Source organism: Adiantum capillus-veneris, chromosome 17 (genome assembly GCF_014529385.1).
Source record: "Adiantum capillus-veneris isolate H3 chromosome 17, ASM1452938v2, whole genome shotgun sequence".
Classification (NCBI taxonomy): domain Eukaryota; kingdom Viridiplantae; phylum Streptophyta; class Polypodiopsida; order Polypodiales; family Pteridaceae; genus Adiantum; species Adiantum capillus-veneris.
Genome location: NC_140947.1, coordinates 139,528,309 through 139,551,085, shown reverse-complemented (window position 1 = coordinate 139,551,085; position 22,777 = coordinate 139,528,309). Strand labels below are relative to the sequence as shown.

The window sequence follows — 22,777 nt, the reverse complement described above, 5'->3', positions numbered from 1 at the left end:
AAAGCATGGCTCTCTCACAAACTCTCTTGAGTAAATAAAACAGAGCTTTTGAAAAAAGTAAAGCTCTCTCTCTCTCCCCCAAGCATTGCATAGACAAAAGCGGCCTAAAAACTGCCAGAAATTTTCGTACGCAGATCTACCACGTGAACAGGCCGAAAATTCCGCCCAAAATCGCGGGGATCCGTAAGGTAGTGCCACGTCAGCATGCTACACAAATTTCGGTGCCCTATCTTAGCCAGAGACTGCATTTTCCCCGAGCTTGCCCATGCCAGTGTATGTGTGTCACATGGGCAGCCACGTCACCAGTTTGTGACAGAAGATGAACCCACGATCGTAGACGAAGTTGAAGCATTGGAACCGAAGCAGATTCTTCTTGTTGCTTTGCGGCCCAAAGCAGCAAGCACTACAGACTTTCCGGAAGTTGAAGTATCGCAGGACCCATGCAACAAAGTGGGCCGGCGAAGAGTTCTTCGCTGACTCCCATGGGTTGTTGGCGGACAATATGGAAGCCATACAGCTCGGTACGAGTACCTTACCTTGAAAAGGGGGGGATGTCACGTACACATCTAACCCTATGTGCATGTGGACAAGCTTTACCTACTTCTAGGGTTTAGGTAGCCTACGACATGTTCTGGCACTTTGTGAGCCTGTACACACGCCGTGCATGTCCAGGCACTCAGAGTAGCTCCATACCCTCTGATTGCACAACCCATGATCATTAGCATCAACACCCAGTACACAAGCATGAGCACCTTTCCACCGCATGAACCCTCATGGGCATATTGCATACGAACCACCTCTAATTAGTAATAGGTCATTTATTTGATAAATGACTTTTTAGCAATTATAAATCGTGGAGGCTTATTGATGGCTGCTCAACCCACCTTTATTCACCTATATATGAAGCCCATTGAGAGCTAGAAGGAGCAGGAGACATAGAGGAGCAACAACGCCAGCGGTACCAAGCGGTGCCAGCATGACGCGGATTCCTCCAATGTTTTCCTCCGCAAGAACATCAATGTTTTTGGATCAGCAGATTTCAGCCATCAGCGTTTTCAGTTTTCAGCAGTAGCCTTGTCGATCCCGCATCAAATCCTCGTAGCAAATCCTCGACGCAGACATCCGATCGCGGTAGATCCCAGATCCACCAGCTCTTTCTGTTTTCAGCCCATAAAACAGCCAACGTTTTTCAGTTTTCAGCCATCCTTGGCGTCCTCGGCGACAGGTCAGCCCACTAGCTTCGCCGCACAACCCAGATCCCACCAGCATGACTAGAGTTTTCAGATTTCAGCAGTTCAGCCATTAGCCTCGACCTCGCCGTCAACATCGTCGTCATCAAGTACCACAGCATCTAAAAGCATTGTACCAGACTTTGTGCAATCTAAAGCAAATACCTCTCTAGCAATAGAGAGGGGGGCCCTTGGAGGGGGGTTTGGAACCCCATCTGGTGTCGTCTCTCTCTCTCTCTCTCTCTCTCTCTCTCTCTCTCTCTCTCTCATGCACTTTGCACTCACAGTTTCCACTCTTGTTCTGGTCATTGCACATTCTCTCTCTAAGTAAGGAAGGCTCTCCCTTCCTTTAGGTAAAAGGAACCTTGAGCACCCACCAATCACTCATCCTAAGCTTACACCATCATTCACTTCCGCTACAATTACACTCTTCTCCTACATAGGATCCAATCCGATTTTCTGCAGCACACATGGGTTCCAGCAATGAATCCCACAGAGAGAAACACATCCAACCTATTACAATTTTAAAGGAGGATGAAAAGCACTCGAATCCCAGAGAACCAACGGAGATTCTAACGAGGGCAAGCCTTCTTCTGGTGGGTGAGAGGACCATGGCAGGCCTTCAACAGAGGACCTTCATGTAACAAACTGCTGACGTTTCGACCTACTGAAGAACGGAGCTACCGGCCGGGAGGCCTAAACCCTAGAAGAAGCAAAAGCAACAGCAGAAGCAGCAACAGATTTCTGAAAATTGTGTAGCTGCTGATGACATGGCAGATTTCTGAAAAATACGCTAACTGCTGAAGTGGCAGGCTATACGGATTTCCGCGTTTTGCGCTAACTGATGACGTGGCAGTTGTACGGATTTCCGTGATTTACGTTGGCAGCTTTTTGGGCATTGCTTTTGGACCGGATGCTTTTGAGTTTGAAGGCTTTTCACTGTAAACTGCTTCTGGGGCCTAGGGCCTTTAAATATGAGGCCATGGGCTCATTCTATGGCATGCTTCCTGGAGAAGGTGCAGAGTCTAGAGTACCGGCTTGTACTGCGTTGATGCAATATAAAGAAATACCGAAAGGGGCGCTAAGGTTTGGGGCCAATACTCTCTGGGGTGGAATTCCGCCACTCCGTGTCGCGTGTCGTCTCTCTCTCTCTCTCTTAGTTCAGTTGTTATTGAAGTGCTAAAGGTCTGTTCAGTCTGTTCTTTTCTATTGGCCCGTGGTGCCCGTCTTGTGACACTTGACATATCAGAATACGAGCGACATCTTCAGGTGGACACTTATGCAAGGCACCTTGTCAAATATTCCAAGGACCCGAACTATGTGAAGTATCTGAAGAGTCATCCGATTGTTGAGGTTTACGACAAAAGGTAAAAGGCCATCCACACTCCAACCAAGTCAGCAATGAAGACCAAGGCCAAGCCAGGTACAGAAAAACAGAAGCTTTATTCGCAAGAAGAGTTTGATGAAGCTCTCGAGATGAAAGTCAACAAATTGATGAAAGCTAAAAAGCACTCTGAGAAGGGCAACAAGTCCAAGGATCATGCCCGCTATTTGGGTCGGAAATCTACTTATGAGGAGGCAAGTGGATCAAAGAAGCGTGTTCGCTTTGAGGACGATCCTAGTTCTTCATCTTCTTCCACTTCTAATTCTAGTTCCAGCGAGAATAAGAAGAGACTACTACCAGCAGTTCATTCGAATGTTTGCGGAGATTGCTTCATCTTTGCATGCCCTGACTCAGAAGGGTGTTCCATTCACTTGGGGACCTTCACATATTGCATCATTTGAGAAACTCAAGCAGAAACTAACGACACGTTTTGTTTTGATTTTGCCTGATTTGCAGAAGACCTTTGACGTTTACTATGATGCTTGTGGCAGCAGTTTGGGTACGGTCTCAATGCAAGAGGGCCATGTCATAGCTTATATGAGTCGTATGTTTTCTAGACCTGAGAGGGTTGCATAGATATATGAGAAGAGTTGTTACCAGTGAGTCACGCTCTGACTGTAACGTGCAATGGAAGTGAATGAAGGTGTAAGCTCACGATGAGTGATCAGTGGGTGCTCAAGGTTCCTTTTACTTTAAAGGGAGAGCCTTCCTTGCTTAGAGAGAGAATGTGCAATGACCAAAACAAGAGTGGAATGCAAACTGTGGGTGAGGGTACAAGAGAGTGCTAGAGAGAGAGAAGAGACGACACCGGATGGGGTCCCAAACCGCCCTCCAAGGGCCCCCCTCTCTATTGCTAGAGAGGTATTTGCTTTAGATTGCACAAAAGTCTGGTACAATGCTTCTAGGTGTTGAGGTACTTGACGACGATGATGTCAACGACGACGACGGCAGCGGTGAAGACTGAGGGCTGAAAATGAAAAACACTAGGGCTGAGGCTGGCTGAAAACTGAGCGCTGTCCTAAGGTTGAATTCTGCAATTGTGCCGGCGACGATGACGGTGACGACGGCGACGACGAGGCTATGCAAAAACGCTGATGGCTGAAATCTGAAAACGCTGGCTGAAATCTGGCGATGGGCTGATTTTGGCGAGGTTCTGGTGCAGAGAAGTGGTACTGCACCGTGAGGCTAAGGCTGAATTGCTGATGCAAAACGCTAGGGCTGAAATCTGAAAACACCTAGGCTCTACTAGCAAAAACGCTGAATCTTGCGGCTTCTTGAGAAAAACGCCAGGCTGCTGGTCTTGAGGGGCACTGCTTGAGTCTGTGCTCCTTGGTCTTCTTCAACTTGTGCTTTTTGTCTCTTCATGGCGCCCAATGGCCTCCTTATATAGGTGCATCTGCCTGGGTCGAGCAAGCTCCCCTACAGCCCCACGACTTGGAAAATAATAAGTCGCTTATTATTAAAATGACTTATTAGAGGTATTCATATGCAGTTGGGTTCTTGCAGTAAAAAATGCTCATGCTAGGTGTGCAATCAGAGGGTATGCATGCATGTAGCCAAAAGGGTCACTACATCTGTAAAGCTAGTGTGTGACCAAACATCCTAAATCGTCTGAGTCAAATGAACATCATATAACACCAAGTCAGGGATGTGTGATCCTCGCCGAGGCATAAAGGATGTCTCCAATGTCAAATGCAAGGAAACTAGGCCATTTAGCACGCCAGATCATAATTGTCCCACCATGAGATGTTGCCTAGGTGCCAATGTAAAATCCATCTAACCGCTTTGAAACCACAAAAGGGAATCTTCTCTCTCGTGGTGCAACAAATGGTAGAGAGAGTGCCTGAACTGCACACCAATCCTCACAAAGTTAAAATGACCCCCAACAATCCTCTATTCCACAGTAGACAATACACCCACAATCTGCTACCAAAACTCGACTCTCCCTTGAGGTGAAGTGGGAGCATAGATACATGTCACACCTACCAAAGAAAGAGGGTGCACACAAAAGGTGGAGAGGATGAGGGGGTGATGTGTGGGGGGATGGTTGGGTTGGGGTGGGTGGCGAGAGGTGGGGTGTTAAGAGCATCAATGGGTATGGAGTATCAGAGCATCGTGGCCTTAGCCACAACATCTTCGACATCTGTCGGAGGTTTACCTCTGAGTAATGCCCAATGGTACTCCTCATGTAGGCCGAGGATATACATGTGGACAGCATGTTCGGAGTCCAAACTAGTAAGGTAGAGGGCTTCCTTGAAGGCGGTAGTATATTGGTCACATGACATTGTTTTCATCGACAGGCTCCGAAGCCTAGCGTATGCCTTCAACCGATCCTTTCGGGCGAAGTGATCAAAGAACTTCGCATAGAAATCAACCCACGTCACTGGTTTTTCTGTCATGTTACAACACCAAATGAGTGCGGCACCCTTCAAGTACCGAGGAAGCATCTGCATCCTTTGTGCATCTGATTCTTCATGGAAATCAACATGAGTTGTCCATTGGCGAAGCCGATTATTAACTGCAACCTTTGTCCACTCTCTCTTCTCACCAGAGAATTGAGTGATTCATCCAACCTGTGGACGCACATTATCGGCAATTTGCATCGACAATTGTCGACTTTCAAATTCACTCATTGAAAACATCACAGTCGTCGACTGAGCTGTGTTTTTGGGAGTAAAATACAAGTATCAAAAGGCCACCCTGAGCCTCTCGAGATGACAATTATTAATGCTTATATTCCATGAAAATGGCGTACAAAAACAGAAAATAATTTCTTACCTGGAGTGCCCTCGTCTGGTAAATCAAAACTGGAGGACTCCATTATGGGAAACTCGGAGAAACATCAAGATTCGACTAGGTTTCGATTTTTCGTGTTGCGAAAAGATGAAATTCCACGCTCAACCGCGTCAACGGGAGCATAAAGAGGCGTGCAGGTGATGGCAATGGCGCGTAAGCGCGAACAGATGAGAGCAAGAAGCGGTGGGAGAGAAGCAGGAGAGTTAAACTTTCCACTCTCTGCAAACTTTCAAGTCTCTGTAAGTGGGTTCTTTTCTTGTGCAGGTTTCACACCCTTTTTTAAAAACTCAAGGTGTCCTGGCCACACTTAAAAAGTAAAGGGTCACTTTATTAAATAAACCAAGCTTAAGTGGTCACGTTAAAAAAAAGACCAGCAACGTGATTTCATTTGCGAAGGCAACGTTGGCCAGCTAACGACGTGTGGAGAGAGAGGATCAGCGCACGTAGAACCAGAAGGGGCATGACTCGCGTACAGGCTTGGGTGACCCGGAGACCCAAGTGAGTCGTGCTAGAGAGATGAGATAGCGACAATATTTCAGTAAAAGTGGACTATTGTTCATAAATGCAAAAGTCTGCGTGCCGGAAATCGATGAGGTTCGACAAAGGATTTTGTGCAAATGCCACGATGTCCCTAGCGTTGGGCACCCAGGCATCCAAAGAACTTTGGCTTTGGTCAAGCGATATTTCTATTGGCCAAGAATGCACTCTTACATAGAGAGCTATGTGAAGAGATGCGCTCAGTGTCACGTCAATAAGGCACAGTGCCTTAAGAAAGTTGGCCTGCTACATCCATTGGAATCCCAGATGCCAAGTGGCAAAGTATTTCCATGGACTTTATCGTTGGTTTGCCAAATACTAGTCAGGGCAATGACGCTATTTGGGTTGTGGTCAATAGACTCACAAAAATGGCGAAGTTTATACCAACGAAGTCGACAGTAAAAAGCCATGAGTTGGCGGTTTTATTTGTCGATCAGCTTTATAAGCTGTATGGTCTGCCAGAGGATATCGTCAGTGGTCGAGATACTAAGTTCATTGGACGATTTTGGCGAGATGTATTTGCTTATCTTCAAACGAAGTTGAGTATGTCGTCCCCCCCTTCTGACCATCCTGAGTCCGATGGACAAACTGAGAGGATGAATAAGACGTTAGAGGACATGTTGAGAGCCAATGTCTCTCACAGGCAGTCTGACTGGGATAGGTATCTTCCACAGTTAGAGTTTGCCTACAATAGTAGCAAGCATTCTGCTAACTGGATTTAGCCCATTCATGCTGATGTATGGATTTGAGCCTAAATCCCCAATTGCTATTGGCTTAGAGAAAGTCAAGGAACGCCAAGCTCGTGATTTCCTGTATGACGTGCAAGAAGTGCTCGAATTGGCTAAGGATAGTATAAGAACGGCTCGTGATCGAGTCACTACTTATGCTAATCAAAAGAGATCTCCAAGGACTCTAGATGTGGGACAATGGATCTATCTGAAGATACCCAAGGATTCCAAGACCATGCAAACAGGAAAGCATTATAAGCTTTCAGCTAGATATTGTGGTCCATTCTTGCTCATAAAGAAAATTGGCCAAGTTGCCTATAAACTGGCTAAAAGAAATACCGAAAGGGGCGCCAGTCTTTGGGGCCAATATCTCTAGGCACGGAACTCCGTCAGGCCAATGTAAACCTATTGTGAACTGTGAACTGTTTTGAAGTGGTTATTTGGTGCTATCGCGGTCGATTCTTGACTTGGAGTGTCCAAGTCTGTTACACAAATCATTGGTCCTCCCCGATGTAATCAATGTTGAATAGAAGCACTATACTCGGGAGTCAAATGCATCATCAAGATTATAGCCATATCTTCTAAAGAGGTCAGCTTTCCTGCATCTCTTGCATCTTCTCAATGTGATCCTTCATGGACTTCGACTATCGAGGTTGCAACTGCATCTCCAAGTGATCTCTCTTCATAGGCATCATCCTATTGTAAACTTGCTCGAAGTTCAAGATGTCTTGAGCATTAGTCTTACTCCAAAGATGTCTCAATGTTTGCTGCGTACAATTGGATCATTGCATTAAGCAGATCCCAAGCCCATTGAAGATCTATAAGCTTCTCTTGGAGCCTTTGACCACTCAATGTCGTCATGCACCATCAAGATAAGGTTGTAGGTCTCTAGTACCACCTCCATAAGTACCTTTCAATCCTGATAGTTGGCGGCACCTAGCTTTTGATGTTGTGGAAACACCGGCAACACCATAATCTTCCTCTCTCAAGTACCTCTTGCAACTCCTCCCCGAGAGTAGATTTCACAAACGCTCCAAGGCATCATCCATTGTGTCTACATAAGACTCTTCTTCTACATCCCAATCATGAGAACTCTCTGCAACATTCTTCTTGTTCGTGGCCATTGTCACAAAACGTAAAGCTTGCAAAGCAATCCTCCGTAGACAAGTATAAACCGGGCTACAAGCAACCTTCTTTCGAAACGAATCCCCAAACTCCTCAGCAAGGGCAGGTACACTAGCTGAAATCAGTCCAAAACCAGCCCCCTCTACCACACAAAAGTCTCCAACTGGCTCGCTGAAAATCTCAAAGGTACTGGCCACAAACAATCACACTCGAATCACCTACTAGTGTTCAAAATGCAGCCTAGATCTCGTCCAACTCCTAGCTGAAAATCAACAACACTCCTCACTCTACAATCAACTAAAAAACGCAGGTACATAAGGGTCCTTCGTGACAAAAACGCTATAAAGACAGATTAGTCCCCCTCTTGATGAGAAAACGTTGGTCCAATGGTGCTCTAAAACCCAGGTCGAACTCACCCTTTGAGTTCCTCGTGCTGGTTGAAAAACGCAGCCCACATCAGCCCCTCCTCATGCTCCGGGATCCACTAGGCGTTGTCAAGCCTATGCTCTGATACCATGTCAAAGTGCAGCAAAAGGAGGGAATATGCAAGAGAGAGAGGAGAAGACAGAGAAAACACTAGAGAGATAAGATGGAGAGTCTCTGGCACAAGCCCTATGAGGCACAAACTCTCCTAACAAGAGAGCAGAATGCTCTCATCAATACACAATGTCAGCCGCCCTCCGCCCCCCAAAGCTAGGCACAGCCACAAAGAAGCCCTCACTCACACAATCTAGACGGACCAGAAATGACCTCCAAAACTCTAACAATGCGCTGTGTGCATATACATAGATGCAAGTGTGTGCATACATGCACACGTGCACATATAGGTGTCAACAAAAATAAGTCGATCATCCTCCTTTGCAAAAGATGTAACTCTTTGGAAGTGTATTCGTGAGTACATTAAGTCAATTTAAGCCATTAGCTTGTCAGCCACTAGCCTTTTTGAACCGCCCAGTAAGGGAAGAAGAAAATCCTAATACCTTTCTTGGTAGCCTGTCCATATCCATGCACAAGTGCTGTGACACCCTGTAGATTCTTCTTTCTTTGTGTACATGACATGATGTGCGACAGTGATGCAAAAAAAACCTGCGTAAAACCACCGATTTGTTGCTGCTTGATAGAAGCAAAGTTCTGTAAGGTGAGGCCGTGTGGGCGAAGGGCTTCTACCACTTGTTCCACTCGTGCACCAGCCTGGACAGTAACAAGCTTTGTATCCAAATCTATGTCAAGAATCTTATCCATAAGTGCAAGGTTAACCATACCACCCTCACACAACCCAATGCCATTTGGAGAGAGTCCCGAACCAACAGGCCTGAGCTTCTGCTTTTGTTCATTAGCAAGGCTCACAGCTATCTCCAGCTCTTCAAGTGATTCAGGTTGTATGTAGACGTTTGTCTTTACCTCATGGGTACCACTCCAGTTGGTCACCACATGACCGTCTTCATGAGTGGCCGGAGGCTTCTCACGACTGGGAAAACAGTAGTATGTGGCAACTCCACACCCAATAACAAGAAGCACGTTACCAATCACTTTGGCAACATTGGAGGACATAGGATCATTTGCTGAAGATGAGAAGGCTCTGCTGTAGGCCAGCTCTTTGCCCAAAAACCCATGCAGAGACCTGCCATCGGAAAAAACAGTGGACTTATGCAGAAACCTGCTTTGCTTTGAGCTTAATATCCATTCTTGCGAGAAAAGAACAGACTTGCTGAGCGATGCGGAGAGAGGGTCGTTTTGCAGAAACCTGCTACCACTTTGCGTGAGAAGGCTCTGTAGAAGACCCTTCTTTAGCTTCCTGCATGCAGCCATGGTAACACGCATAGCGGAGCACTTGTCATGCACAGAGCTTATCTCGCTTGGTGTGAAGATGATCAGTCGTACATTTTTGCTACATGCGCTGTTTACCTTGTACCTTGGTTATATAGGCTAAGAGGAAGAAGAAGAAGAAGAAGAGAGTTTTAGCGTCGTAGGAAACTATCCCAAGAGATCTATCCGACGAGAAGAGTTGAACTCAAGACCTTTCAGTCAAGAGTCAAGAGGGAAATGGCATAACCAATCTACCTCACTTGGGTGATGGAAAGGTTATACCATTTTCCTCTTCTTATTAGCGTGCACGCACACACACACACACACGAGAAGAAGAGAATTTTAACGCCGTAGGAAACTATCCCAAGAGACCTTAAAGATCTATCCGACGAGGAGAATTGAACTCAAGACCTTTTATTCAAGAGGGAAATGGCACCCTTGCACCACTTCTAGGCGGGAACACAGGAATGCTGAGCTCCTCCGTCGCCCTAGTGTTCACACCAAGCGGTAGCCATAGGGGGTTCACATGCTTGCATGGCAATGCTCCATTGGCTGAAGAAGAAAGGCGTCAGGGTGGAAGTCCTTATCGGGGGGTCGAACGAAAAACAAGGCAAGGTCAAAGAGAAAAAGGGAATCCTTTCCTCGATGTGGTTGCTCGATCAGAGTTTTCGCCGCCTTATGTGAACAGGGCTGAGAGAGAGAGAGGAGAGAGAGAGAGAGGTTCTGATTGGCTCGCACAAAAAACTAGCCTCTTCTATCGCGCGATGTGAACCCAACCTGAGTGCCTTTTGAAAAAGTGTGAACGCTCAACATATCCAAGTGTAAACGTCTATTGGTTGCTCTTTGAAAAATAATCACTGCAAAAGAGCTCCATTGATATATAAAGCTAAAAATAGAGAGCTAAAAGCAATAGTAGTAGCAATGTCTACTTTCTCTCCGCATAGTGTCCACATATACTGCTATTCTTGCAGCAATTGCCACAACACAGGCATGCTCAAAAGCTTGCGATTATGTTCCCTTTTAACACGACATTTTAGCCTGTGTGTGTGTGTGTGTGTGTGTGTGTGTGTGTGTGTGTGTGTAGCAAGCGACACAAACAAGATCAGCGACAACCCAAGTCTTTGATCGTAGGATAGCATAGACTTGTTTAAGGCATGGAAACATCTCACGTAAGTGCGGGAGCATTATCTATGGAGATGAAGAAGAGGACTTCATGAGCAAAGAAGAAGGTAGAAGTGAAGCCATGGAATGGCCTTTCTTTTCTCTTCATCTCAACCTTTCACTCTCAGCGCGCGCGCAGACACACACACACACACACACACACACACACACACACATATGACAAGATGTGTGCTATTTTGTTACTACTCCTACACACACACTCCACTACAAGCACACACACATGGAATGGAGAAAGAACCACAAGCAATGTAACAATGTGCACACTCTACCCTACACTACATGTTTGGAGATGAGTCCATTATGCATAGGCAAACGAGCAAGCATGCTCATGCTTTGGCTACACTAGCAACTTACACAAGCATACCATTAGTTAGGTAGGAGAGTGGTTTGAGAGAAAGAAGAAGAAAAAGAACTCTTTATGGACCTTGACAAGTTCGATCCGCTTATTTGCCAATACATTTGGAATGAAGTGATACCTCACCTCAATGCAACATTTGAATTTCCTAACTCTTGTCCAGATCTCCTTCTAAATGTGCCAACCATAATGCTTTTTTGATGGACTCTAATGCTGCAATATACTCAATCTCTGTAGTGAAAAATGACGTACAATTCTAAAGACATGATCTCCAAGAAACTGCCCCTCTAGCAAATATGGAAATATAGACAGATGTAAACTTCATATTGTCTATATTCCTTCCATAATTTGCATCTACGTATTTAACCACAAATGCATCACTAATCTCAAAGTGTGAGCACTTGCTTGTTGTTTAGTACCTGAGAATATGTTTCACTACATCCCAATGTTTCTTGCCAGGGTTACATGTAACGGCTCACCACTCCCACTGCAAATGCAATGTTTGGCCTCGTAGTCACCATCACGTATATGAGATTGCCCATAGTTGAGGAATACAAATTCTTGGCCATTTCAACCTTCTCAACATCCGGCTTAGGAGAAGCATCCTTGCTAAGTGTCACATATTTTGACATTGGGGTATTGCATGCCTTGCCCCCTGCATATTGAAATGACGCAAGAGCTTACGTATGTACAATTTTTGAGAAGGCTATTTCGTGTACACATCTTCTCTCGAGATTTCCATGAAGGAAAGTTGTCTTCATGTCCGTTTTGGACTAACTCCAAATCCTCTATAGCTACTAGTTCAAGCACTATATGCAAAGTTGTCATTTTGGCCATTGGTGAGAAGATTTCATCAAAATCTAGACCTTTCAGTTGCTTGAAACCTTTAGTTATGATTCTAGCCTTATACATAGCCTAACATATACTTCTTCTTAAATCTATTTGCAAGGTAACGATGTCTTACCTTCATGCAATATGACCAATTCCTAAGTCTCGTTGCTGACAATTGAATCGTATTTTGATTGCATTCTTATCTTTATCATCTACTTGCATGGCTTCTTGAAAAGGCTTCTTGGAAACAAGATGGTTCCTTGCAATCAGCTGGCATAAGATAATTTAATTCTCGTTGAAAATGCTCAAGCGGCTTTGAGGCTCAACTAGAGCGTCTCAATCCTTGACTATTTCTCTCTCCTCTCTCTAAAGCATTGCTAGTGAAAGTCTCCTTACTAGACTTTTGAGTTTTGACCGAATCTGAGCCAACATCTTTGAATGTGACTATCTCGGCTCTATCTTTCTGATAGGTTTCTTATGCATCTTGGACTCATGTACTATGACATCTGAATTTCTAATGATCTTACGAGATTCTAGGTGCCAAAGACAAGAGTCCATCTCTCAATTTGCACCATGACCAATGAAGATACATTTGTGTGGCTTTGGGTCAAGTTTCTGTCTAAGCTCTTTCAGCACATGTGCATATGCCTCATAACCAAAAACATGTAAATGATCATAGTGTGGTTTTTTGCCTCACCACAACTCCTTTGAAACCTGGTAATTCAATGGCATACTTAGTGACATGTTTACACTATGAACCACTAACAAAAGAGCCTCGGCCCAAAAGCCTCGAGTCAAGTTTCCCATAGAAAGCATAGCTATGACCCTTTTCTGAATCATGTGATTCATACTTTCAGCTACTCCATTTTGGGTAGGTGTGTAAGGTGCAGGAAACTACCATCAAATCCCTCTTCTAGCACAGAAGTCTACAAATTCCTTGAAGACATATTCTCCCTCGACATTAATTCTTAAGCTCTTGAGCTTCTTGCTCCATTGATTTTGACTAATGCGAGAAATTTCTGAAATGAAGAGAAGACACAGTCCTTATGTTTCAAAAGATATACCCACATCTTCTTAGAAAAGTCATCTATGAATGTCACAAAATAGCTAGTGCCTCCTAGAGGCTTGGTTGGTATAGGATTGTATGCATCGCTATGTACAAATTCTAGTGGCTCAAGACTCTTTCTGCCCAATGGCAGGTGTACATTTCTAATTTGCTTCCCATAAATGCAATTAATACAAAAAAATTACTTAAATAACACATGTAAGTAACCAAAACATGCTAAAGTCTTTATTCCCTTCTAGCCCATATGGTGGTAGAGAATCCAATTCTTACTTTAGATTCATCAGAATTTTAACATATGAAAGGAGAGAGTTTTCCTTTAGAGAGAGATTAAAGAGGAGACTATAGGTTGGGCCAAGCTAATTTCTTTACACTATTACACATTAAATCACTAAAATGATGCACATAATTCAAAGAGAATACCATAATTAATATTGAAAACTTGATGCAGATTTGCTTAGAATCGGGGCCCCCTCCAAACGATCTTTGTAGAGAGCTTTAATTACAACTCAACTTGTGCTCTTGTGGTGTCGGGACACCGGCAAGGCCGGACTAGACAATGGTAGGGCCAGGCTAGGCAGTGTGGAAAGGGAGTCCAACTAGGGCAAAGGGCCAAGGGCTATGCTATATAGTGGGTGGTTGGGTGGTGGACTCCTAGGTTCTAGTTCCCCTTGTCTAACATTGGTATCAAGAGCTTGGTTCTTTTTTGGGAAAGGCACAGCCGTGGAGGAAGGGAGCCACACCCTTGCATGAGCAAGTTGCATGTCGGGGTCACCAAGTCGTGGAACACCTCTCCTGTGAGGATGACGACAGGGTAAGCAATCCGTGGGCAACCCCCCTTGCAAGGAGGAGCCGTCGAGGCGGACCTGCGTCAACAGCGCCACTTGCGGGCTCTACGGCTGCGCGTCGGGCATTTTACAACACTAGGCCAAGCCCGTAGCTCACCACAGTGGCGGCCATGGCGTTTTCACCTACTCGCGCGCTGCTCTGAGCGGCCATAGCCATTGTGTGAAGCTTATTTCCCACTACACGGGCGCCCAACCCCCTTGGGGGTTTGTGGCCACACCCAAATTTCAACACTAAGGGGTGGTACCCATAGTGGGGTACCCCACCCCCTTCCTCGTGAGCGGATTCGGCAAGGCCCGGAGAGGTGCGGCATAGCATCGACGTGGCCGGCACAAACTTCGAGCCAAATTCTCCGTGCATTACCGACAGAAACTCAGAGATTTAAGAAAACCATTCCGACGGGAGTTCAAAGTACAATTAATTTGCAAAATCAATTAACGATTGCAAGTCTAATTGATTCGGCTACCAAGGACTTGTGGAATTCCCTATACGGCGGACAATTCAAATCGATTTCCACCAGGATACTATCGATTTTGACGGGATTAGCAAGGCTAACTACACTTTGCGAGTGCTCTCAATCTTAGGTATTTTTTCTGACTACTCCTTGCACCACATTGCGTCGCCATGGATTCGGATATCAATATGACATTCGATTTTGAGCAAAGTATGCCTGATCCTGCCAATGATGGCCCGCGGTCGGATCCTCTCAAGGAGAGTACCCGCGATGCTACGGCAAGTGATGACACTTACGAATTGCTTGATATTCAAGAATTTCGTGCACTTCAGACACGCATGACAGTCATGGATGAAAATTTTAAAGCTTTAAATGCAAATGTTACTAAACTATCCACATTAGTAATTCACTTAATGCAACAGCAGTCCAAGGGTCCTGCTGACATGCACATGCATGAGCACGTTGCTACACAAGGGCAGGGGCCTTCTAATCTAGGGCAAGGCCCAAATGCTGATACGTTGCATACTCTCACTGCAAAAGAGGTGGATGAATTGTTGAAAAACACCAAACCACCGATTTTTAAGTGAGAAGACCGAGACCGCAATAAGGATGCAGTGAATATCTTTCTCAGCAAGTGGGATGGAATTCACGCCTTACGGCGTACTCCGGACGCAGTCAAAGCTCTGCAAACGAGCTTAACTCCGAAAGGCAAGGCCTACAAATGGTGGATGTCTCTGAAGGAGAAGAACATCATACCACATAGCTGGGCAGCTTTTGAAGCTATGTTTAGCAAAGAATTTTTGCCTACAAATGAGGCAGATCGGAATTGGACGGCTTGGGACACATGTTCCATGTGCCAATACCCATCATTGCTTGAATATATCTCTCACTATTGGGATGTTATCCTCAAATTGGAAGGCTTAGATAACTTTCAACAAGTACGGGGGTTTGTAAGAGGTCTGACACCAGAGCTTAAGAAGTATGTCAAGACCCAAGATCCTAAAACACTTGAAGAAGCCATAGTGAAAGCACATATTCATGATGATCCAGATGAAAAGAAAGCACATAATAGTCACGTGCCTGCTAATACACATGGTAATACACGCACTCAGTACAGGCACAATAAAAGGAAATTTATAGTTGCCAATTCAGATGCATCTAGAAAACCCAAGGGGTCCAGGGGTCCTCTCTCTCTTGAGGACTTTGATAAAGCTAAGAAAGAAAAATTATGTTTTCAATGTTTAGGGAGCGGTCATGGCAAAAAGCATTGTCCCAAGGGGAAATCTGCTCCTCATGGCAAGGAGAAAGCAGTGCACACGGTGCAACTGCTACCTCTTGAGTCTTCCTCACGCTTCTCTACAGTGGAAGTAACACACACAGAGGTGGTACATGAATGTTGTCTCACAGCTTCCATGTGACAGGAAATCTTTGAACCACATGAGTTAGTACGTATGCACGGATCTCTACAAGGCCACGAGGTGCGCATCTTGGTAGATGACGGTGCTACTCATAATTTCATCAATTATGGATTGGTGATAAAACTCAAATTGCCCCAGACTCCGAGTACCCACCACTACAAGGTAGCAATGATGAATGGACATGATACCGAAATCTGGGATACTCAATGCCGATCTGTTCCATTGGAAGTACCAGGTTACTCCACATGCTTGGATTTTCAGGTTATGAACATGGAAAGGGCAGATGTGGTTCTTGGTAGGGAGTGGTTGCATAGCCTAGGACCATCACTAAAGCGTAGCTATGAGCACAACAGCTTGATGTTTGAATCCCATGGCGCACATGTGTTGTTGTTACGAGAGAAGGATATACCTTCATCACCATTGATTTGTACCGTTGAGCTTATGCAGCTCGTTTTTGATAATGAAATAGATCAAGTTTTCTTGTGTTACTCACTGTCTCATTTACTTTCTAACGTTGAAAATGTTGAACATTCCTCAATGCCGCATGCTTCTCTTTCATCTCTTCCACCAATGGCTAATTCTAAACAAGCAAATGTTGCTAGTGAGTTATAGAAATTACTAAAGGAATTTCAAGATGTTTTTCCTAATGATTTGCCACCAGGATTATCGCAGACACGATCAGTGAAACATAGCATCGACGTGGCTGCATGCTGTAAACCTGTCAGTAAACCGCCTTACCGTATGAGTTATATTGAAGCTGCTGAGGTGGAACGTCAGCTTGCTGACTACCTTAGCAAAGGGTATATACAACCCAGTTCTTCGCCATGGGCCTCTCCTATCCTATCAGTAAAGAAAAAAGACGGCAATATGCGCATGTGCGTAGACTACCGTGGCTTAAATGCGGTGACGGTTAAGAACAAATACCCATTGCCCAAAGTAAATGAGTTGTTTGACAAACTCACTCATGCTCGCATTTTTACGAAAATAGACTTGCATTCAGGATATCACCAAGTCCGTATTCGACTTGCTGATATACCCAAAACTGCATTTCGAACACGGTTTGGACACTACGAGTTCTTGGTGATGCCCTTTGGGTTAACCAATGCGCCCGCAACATTCATGACACTTATGGATAGTGTCTTGAAGCCGTATTTTGGCAAATTTGTCATTGTTTTCCTCGATGACATACTAGTTTACAGTGCTTCTCAAGAAGTTCACTTACAACATCTCAGGCAGGTGTTTGAGTTGTTACGCACAAACAAATTATATGCCAAGGAATCTAAGTGTGATTTTGTAAAAGACAAAATTCACTATTTAGGGCATGTTATTTCCACTAATGGGCTATGTATGGATCAATCCAAAGTGGATACCATCCGGAAATGGCCTTCTCCTAAAAATCTGGAAGAGTTACATATTTTTTTGGGATTTGCAGGTTTTTACTGAAGGTTCGTTAAAAACTATGCTAATATTGCTGTTACCATGACGGATCAACTCAAAGGCAAAGGCAAAGCTTTTCAGTGGGGATCCGCTCAACAACACGGTTTTGATACGCTCAAGGATGCATTAGCTACAGCTCCTATACTAGCTATTGTAGATCCTTTGAAACCATTCGTTTTGGAAACGAATGCCATTGACCGTGCTATTGGAGTAGTCCTGTTTACAAGACGGACGACCGATTGCATTTGAAAGCAAGAAGCTTGATGCAGCTCAGTGGAACTATTCTGCTTACGAACGCGAACTCTATGCAATAGTGTTTACCTTAAAAACATGGCAGCATATCTGTATGGTGCTCAGTTTGAAATTGTGTTTGACCATGAAAGCATCAAATGGTTTACACAACAAACGGATCTGAAGGGTCGAAAAGCCAGGTGGGTCGAGATTCTTTAGGAATATGACGCCAAGCTAAGGTATCACAAAGGCCGGTACAATGTCGTGGCGGATGCTCTAAGTCGAATGCTAGAGATCAATTCGCTCTTGTTCACGGAACTTCGTAGTGAATTTTTAGATTCTCTCAAAGGCAAATATGAGCATGATGAAGCATATTCCAAAGTGTGGAGCCATGTTCAAAAGAGGGATCCTTCTCACTCCAATGACTGTAGTGTACAGTTAACCTCCACACCTAGTTCTCCTCTATCGAGTGATGAACTATAGCGATGGAAGCATTTCACCATAGACAATGGGTACCTACTCCATAAGGGGAGAGTTTGTGTACCGACGCACACAGACATTCGGCGCCTAATTCTTTATGAATGTCATGATAGTCCAAGTGCAGGGCACCTGGGTATTACAAAAACTTATGCTCTCGTACAACGACAGTTTTACTAGCTAGGTATACATGGCTTTGTTCAAGCTTATGTCTTGCATTGCCAAAAATGTCAAGTTAACAAAGCAGAGTGCCTGAAAGCAGGAGGACTCTTACATCCTTTGGAGATTCCCAATGGAAAATGGGAAAGCATCTCTATGGACTTTATTGTGGGTTTACCAACCACTGTACGAGGTCATGACTCGGTATGGGTGGTCGTAGACCGGTTGATTAAACTATGTAAGTTTATTCCAACCAAATCAACGGTTAAGACACCAAAACTAGCCAAGTTATTTGTGGACAATCTAAACAAATTGTATGGTTTTCCAAGTAACATTGTCAGTGACCGTGATCCCAAGTTTAAAAGTCACTTTTGGAGAGCTGTGTTTAAGCAATTGGGTACACAAGTGAACCTCAGTACAGCCGATCATCCAGAAATAGATGGTCATACTGAACGAGTTAACCAGGTGCTAGAGGATATGCTAAGAGCATACGTCAGCAAAAAACAGTCAGACTGGGAAGAGTACTTACCTATTCTCGAGTTTGCCTACAACAGTGCTAAGCATGTCACAACGGGCTTTAGTCCTTTCATGCTCATGTATGGGTTTCAACCTAGGTCACCAGTTATGGTGGGGTTGGCAACCAAAAAACTCCAACAGGTTAAGGATTTTCTCCAAGACCACATGGATATGCTGAAATTTGCTCGTCAGAATGTCCGACAAGCACAGGATCGGTATAAGAAGTACGCTAATGAAGAAGGGGAGGAAGTATTTTTATGTGTGCTAGAACATTCAAAAAGTTTGAAAACTGGACCGACACCTAAATTATCTCCCCAATATTGTGGGCCTTTCAAAATACTCAAGCGAGTAGGTGATCATACCTATAAATTATTGCTACCTTCACATTCTCGTATTCATCCGGTGTTTCTGTAAGCCGTTTACATAAGCGGTTACATGGGGATGACAATGTCATTGACCAACAGATTTTGGTTGATTTCATTGAACCTCCTCCCTTACCGCATGAACCTGAACGTGTTCTCAATTATCATGAGTTGCGTACACATCATCATGTACGTCAACAAGCTTTAATCAAGTGGAAAGACCGACCTGAGGAAGGTGCCACTTGGAAAAACATTAGTGTTCTTAAGAAGAAGTTCCCCTCTTTTGTTTTTGAGGACGAAAACTCTTCTTAAGGGAGGAGTAATGTCAAGACACCAGCAAGGCCGGACTAGACAAGGGCAGGGCCGGGCTAGGCAGTCTGGAAAGGGAGTCCAACTAGGGCAAAGGGTCAGGGGCTATGCTATATAGTGGGTGGTTGGGTGGTGGACTCCTGGGTTCTAGTTCCCCTTGTCTAACATGTGGAGCTTTCTTTAAACCAAGAAGATGGTGCTCTTGAAGATTCCATGGTATAACCCTCCTTACCAAGCCCTAAACACCCAGCAAAAAGAAACAACTGCGGATTAAGAGGTAGATGAGGGTGAAATAAGTATTTTTTAAGCAAGAGAATTTGTATCCCATATACGCTTATTCAAGGGCAATCTCTTAGCATAGCTTAGAATAATAGAGTAGTAGAGATGAAGAAGAAGAAGCTTTCACTTGCTTAGATATGCACCCATAGCCAAGTGCTTCACAATGAAGTCCGTCTCTAGAGCTCCCATGAGAGAGAGAGAGAGAGAGAGAGAGAGAGAGTTTTCTTAGCCTTCTTGCACTTGAGAATGTGAATGAGGGAGGAAAATCCAACGAGCCCTTGCTTTAGTACACATGCAAACTTGCAGCTAGTCTTCAATTGGAATATATAGCACTTGGCCAATGAGAAGTGAATAGTCGATGTGCTACACTTGTCCACCTTGCTATGCATGAAAAAGCTTGCCTCCATTTCTCTAGGACTTGTCTTGGCAAATGTACACACGCACATACACACTTGCTAACTTCACATGAAACAAGTTGGTGCTACTTTGGACACGTGGTCTACTCAAGCTTAGTAAAGAAGGATTAGAGTCAACTTTCTAAATGAGGAAGGTCTGATCTAATCTTAGCCTTTAGCTTTTTCCCTTTTATTTGTTAAAAACCATAAACTTACCCTTTAATTAATTGGCTTAGGTGCAAGACCTTTGCATAAACCTTGGAGGCTTTATGAAGCGGACCCGGGCTACTAATTAGGACCTACTAAATTAGGAAGAACTTTGGTCTCACCCTTGGGCTTTAAAACTTCACCTCTTACGAAAAACCTTAGCTCAGTGCTTTGGAGGTGCCACTAAGCTACTCCTAAACCTACTAAATTTAGCCTTGCTAAATTTAGATAATTTGTGGAAAGTTAAAAATTTTCCCTAAGGCTTTCAAGACTTCATACTTGGAGTCTAAAGAGTTATTATAATGACTCAAACTTAACATAGCTTCTTTCTATTTTTAGACTCCTATAATTGCTAAAGGTGATTTCCTTTGTCTTGTACCTTTTGATCAAGGCTTCTCACGATATTTTTATTCTTCCTCGACATGTACCTATTACGACTAAGATAACTAGATAGAATTTATTCTTACTCTTTTATGGACTTCTCCCCTTTTTGTCCAAAGCCTTTGACCGGGTTGGTCCATAAGCACTTATTTAAATTTACTTGTTCTCTTTTTATTTTTCCTAAATGGAAGTGACCAAACTAAGATGGAAAATACTTTTAGAAGGTTAGAAATTAGTTTTCATGGCATTATCACTCCCTTGAAATCATAGTCAAACTATGGGGTAGGGAAAATAAATTCATAGTTAGTCATATTACTTGGGTAGAGTATCCTTTTTTACTCGTCGACATTCTTCCACAGTGGTGACTAACTCCACTTGGTGCTTGAAAGGCTTAGCTGTCGCAAGCATGTATTTACTTAGCCCTAATCATCTTTCATAATAGATTAGTAAGGTCTACTAGATGCTTGAGAGACTAAGCTGCCACAAACTTGATTCCTGGTATGCATACACTTAAAAATTATGAACATTTAAAAGAAAAATTATAGTCAAAACAAGACAAAATTCTTTATAAAACATACTTGTCCATACCTGATTCTTACCTTTGACAAGATTCATTGTAAGTATTTACAAGGTTTTCATTATCCTTTAGCTGGATGTTTTGCATCCACCTTGCATCTTCAAAAGGATAATTGTTAAATTTGACAAGATATCCCCAGTAGTCTTACCACTTCTTAAAACATTGTCTTCATGTCGTAGGATGCTCTCTAACTGCAATATCTCTTCTTGACTCTCAAACTCGAGTGGTCCTTCAATTACTGGTTCTTTGGGTGGCTTGTCATTATAAGGTTTCAAGAGGCTCACATGAAAGGCACTATGAATGAGCCAGGTACTTAGTGGCCTTAACTTGTAAGCTGACTCATTGATAGGCTTAAAGATGTGATATGGGCCATAATAGCTTTTTGCTAACTTAGCATAACATTTTTGGTGACCCGTTGGACATCCTTGTGTTTCCTTGCCTGGAGTGTGGCTTAGGTGTGATTTTAGAAACTTAAGTAATACCCAATCATTTTCTTTGAAGGTCAAGGCTAGTCTATGCTTATCAAAATTAGCCTTTTGCTTCTGTTGTGTGATGGATATAGTTTCCTTAATCTTCTAGAGATTGTTTAAGGTCTCTACTATACTCATCAACATCAAATATCTTCCCAGGTGTCTTGACTATCAACGGGAGCTTGGGTCTTCGTTCAATTACCTAGAAGGGTGCCTTTCCTATAGAAGTATGTATAGTTTTATTGTATGCATACTTAATTAAGGATAAGTACCTTTTCCATTGATCTCTTTGAGCTACTTCCATAACATAGGCTTTAAGTAGATCAATGATGGTTGAATTTGCTTTCTCACTTTCAACATCCATTTGTGGGTGACAAGCCAAAGAGAAATTCAACTTAGTATCTAGATTCTCAAAGAGACCCTTCCAAAATTTATTAATCATGCTATATATGTTGGTAAGACATGGTACTTAAAGACCTGTGAGATAAGCGGGTTTCCATATGTTGTGGTATTCCATGAATGGATTTTGGTAATCTAAAGATGAATCCATGGATATACTTTCCCATGGGGAATCAGGTATAGACAATGTCTGAAACAAGCTAGACTGCTTCCCTCTATCATACTTTGTCTTTTGACATACGTTGCATTTGGCAACATAGTCGTGTATGTCTGCCTTCATTGTTGGCCAATAAAAGTATATCTCTACTCCCCTGAGAGTAGCTTGAATCCCTCTAGGTCCCGCATAAGTGGAACATGACACTTGTGCATAAACTTTTCAGTAAACTATGTGTAATGCATAACCTATTGCCATAGAGAAATAACAATCTTGCACATTGTATGGTTCCTCTTTCTTCCCTAGTGCAATAGCTAACATTATATCTTTGAAGTCTGTATCTGTACGTACTCATCTATCATAGAGGATAGATCATCATGAGTAGCTATTGATACAACATTCATTTTTTGCCTTTGTGAATGTCGAGGTGAAAGTGCATTGACCACTTGGTTGTGCTTACCAACTATGTGAGCAATATGAACATTAAATTGTGAAAGAATGTTTGCCCACTTCATTTGCTTATCACATAATTTAGTTTGCGTCAAAAAGTATAAGACTTTGATGATCTGTGTGCAAAATAAATGGAGTGCATGTGAGATAATGCTTCCATGCATCTAGGGCATGTACAATAGCTAATAGCTCTTTTTCATATTTCCTTGATTCTTTTCTT

General features: G+C 43.5%; 1 protein-coding gene across 1 annotated transcript in view; it reads right to left on the bottom strand.

Moving 5' to 3' along the window:
• The window catches only part of GLDH (L-galactono-1,4-lactone dehydrogenase), a 57,500-nt gene extending 47,782 nt beyond the window's left edge, over window positions 1-9,718 (bottom strand). The window contains exon 1 of the mRNA XM_086487502.1: window positions 8,886-9,718. Coding sequence (XP_086343628.1) covers window positions 8,886-9,620 — 735 coding nt within the window. The 5' untranslated portion in view covers window positions 9,621-9,718. The remainder of the gene's footprint in view (window positions 1-8,885) is intronic.
• Window positions 9,719-22,777: the final 13,059 nt, after the last annotated feature.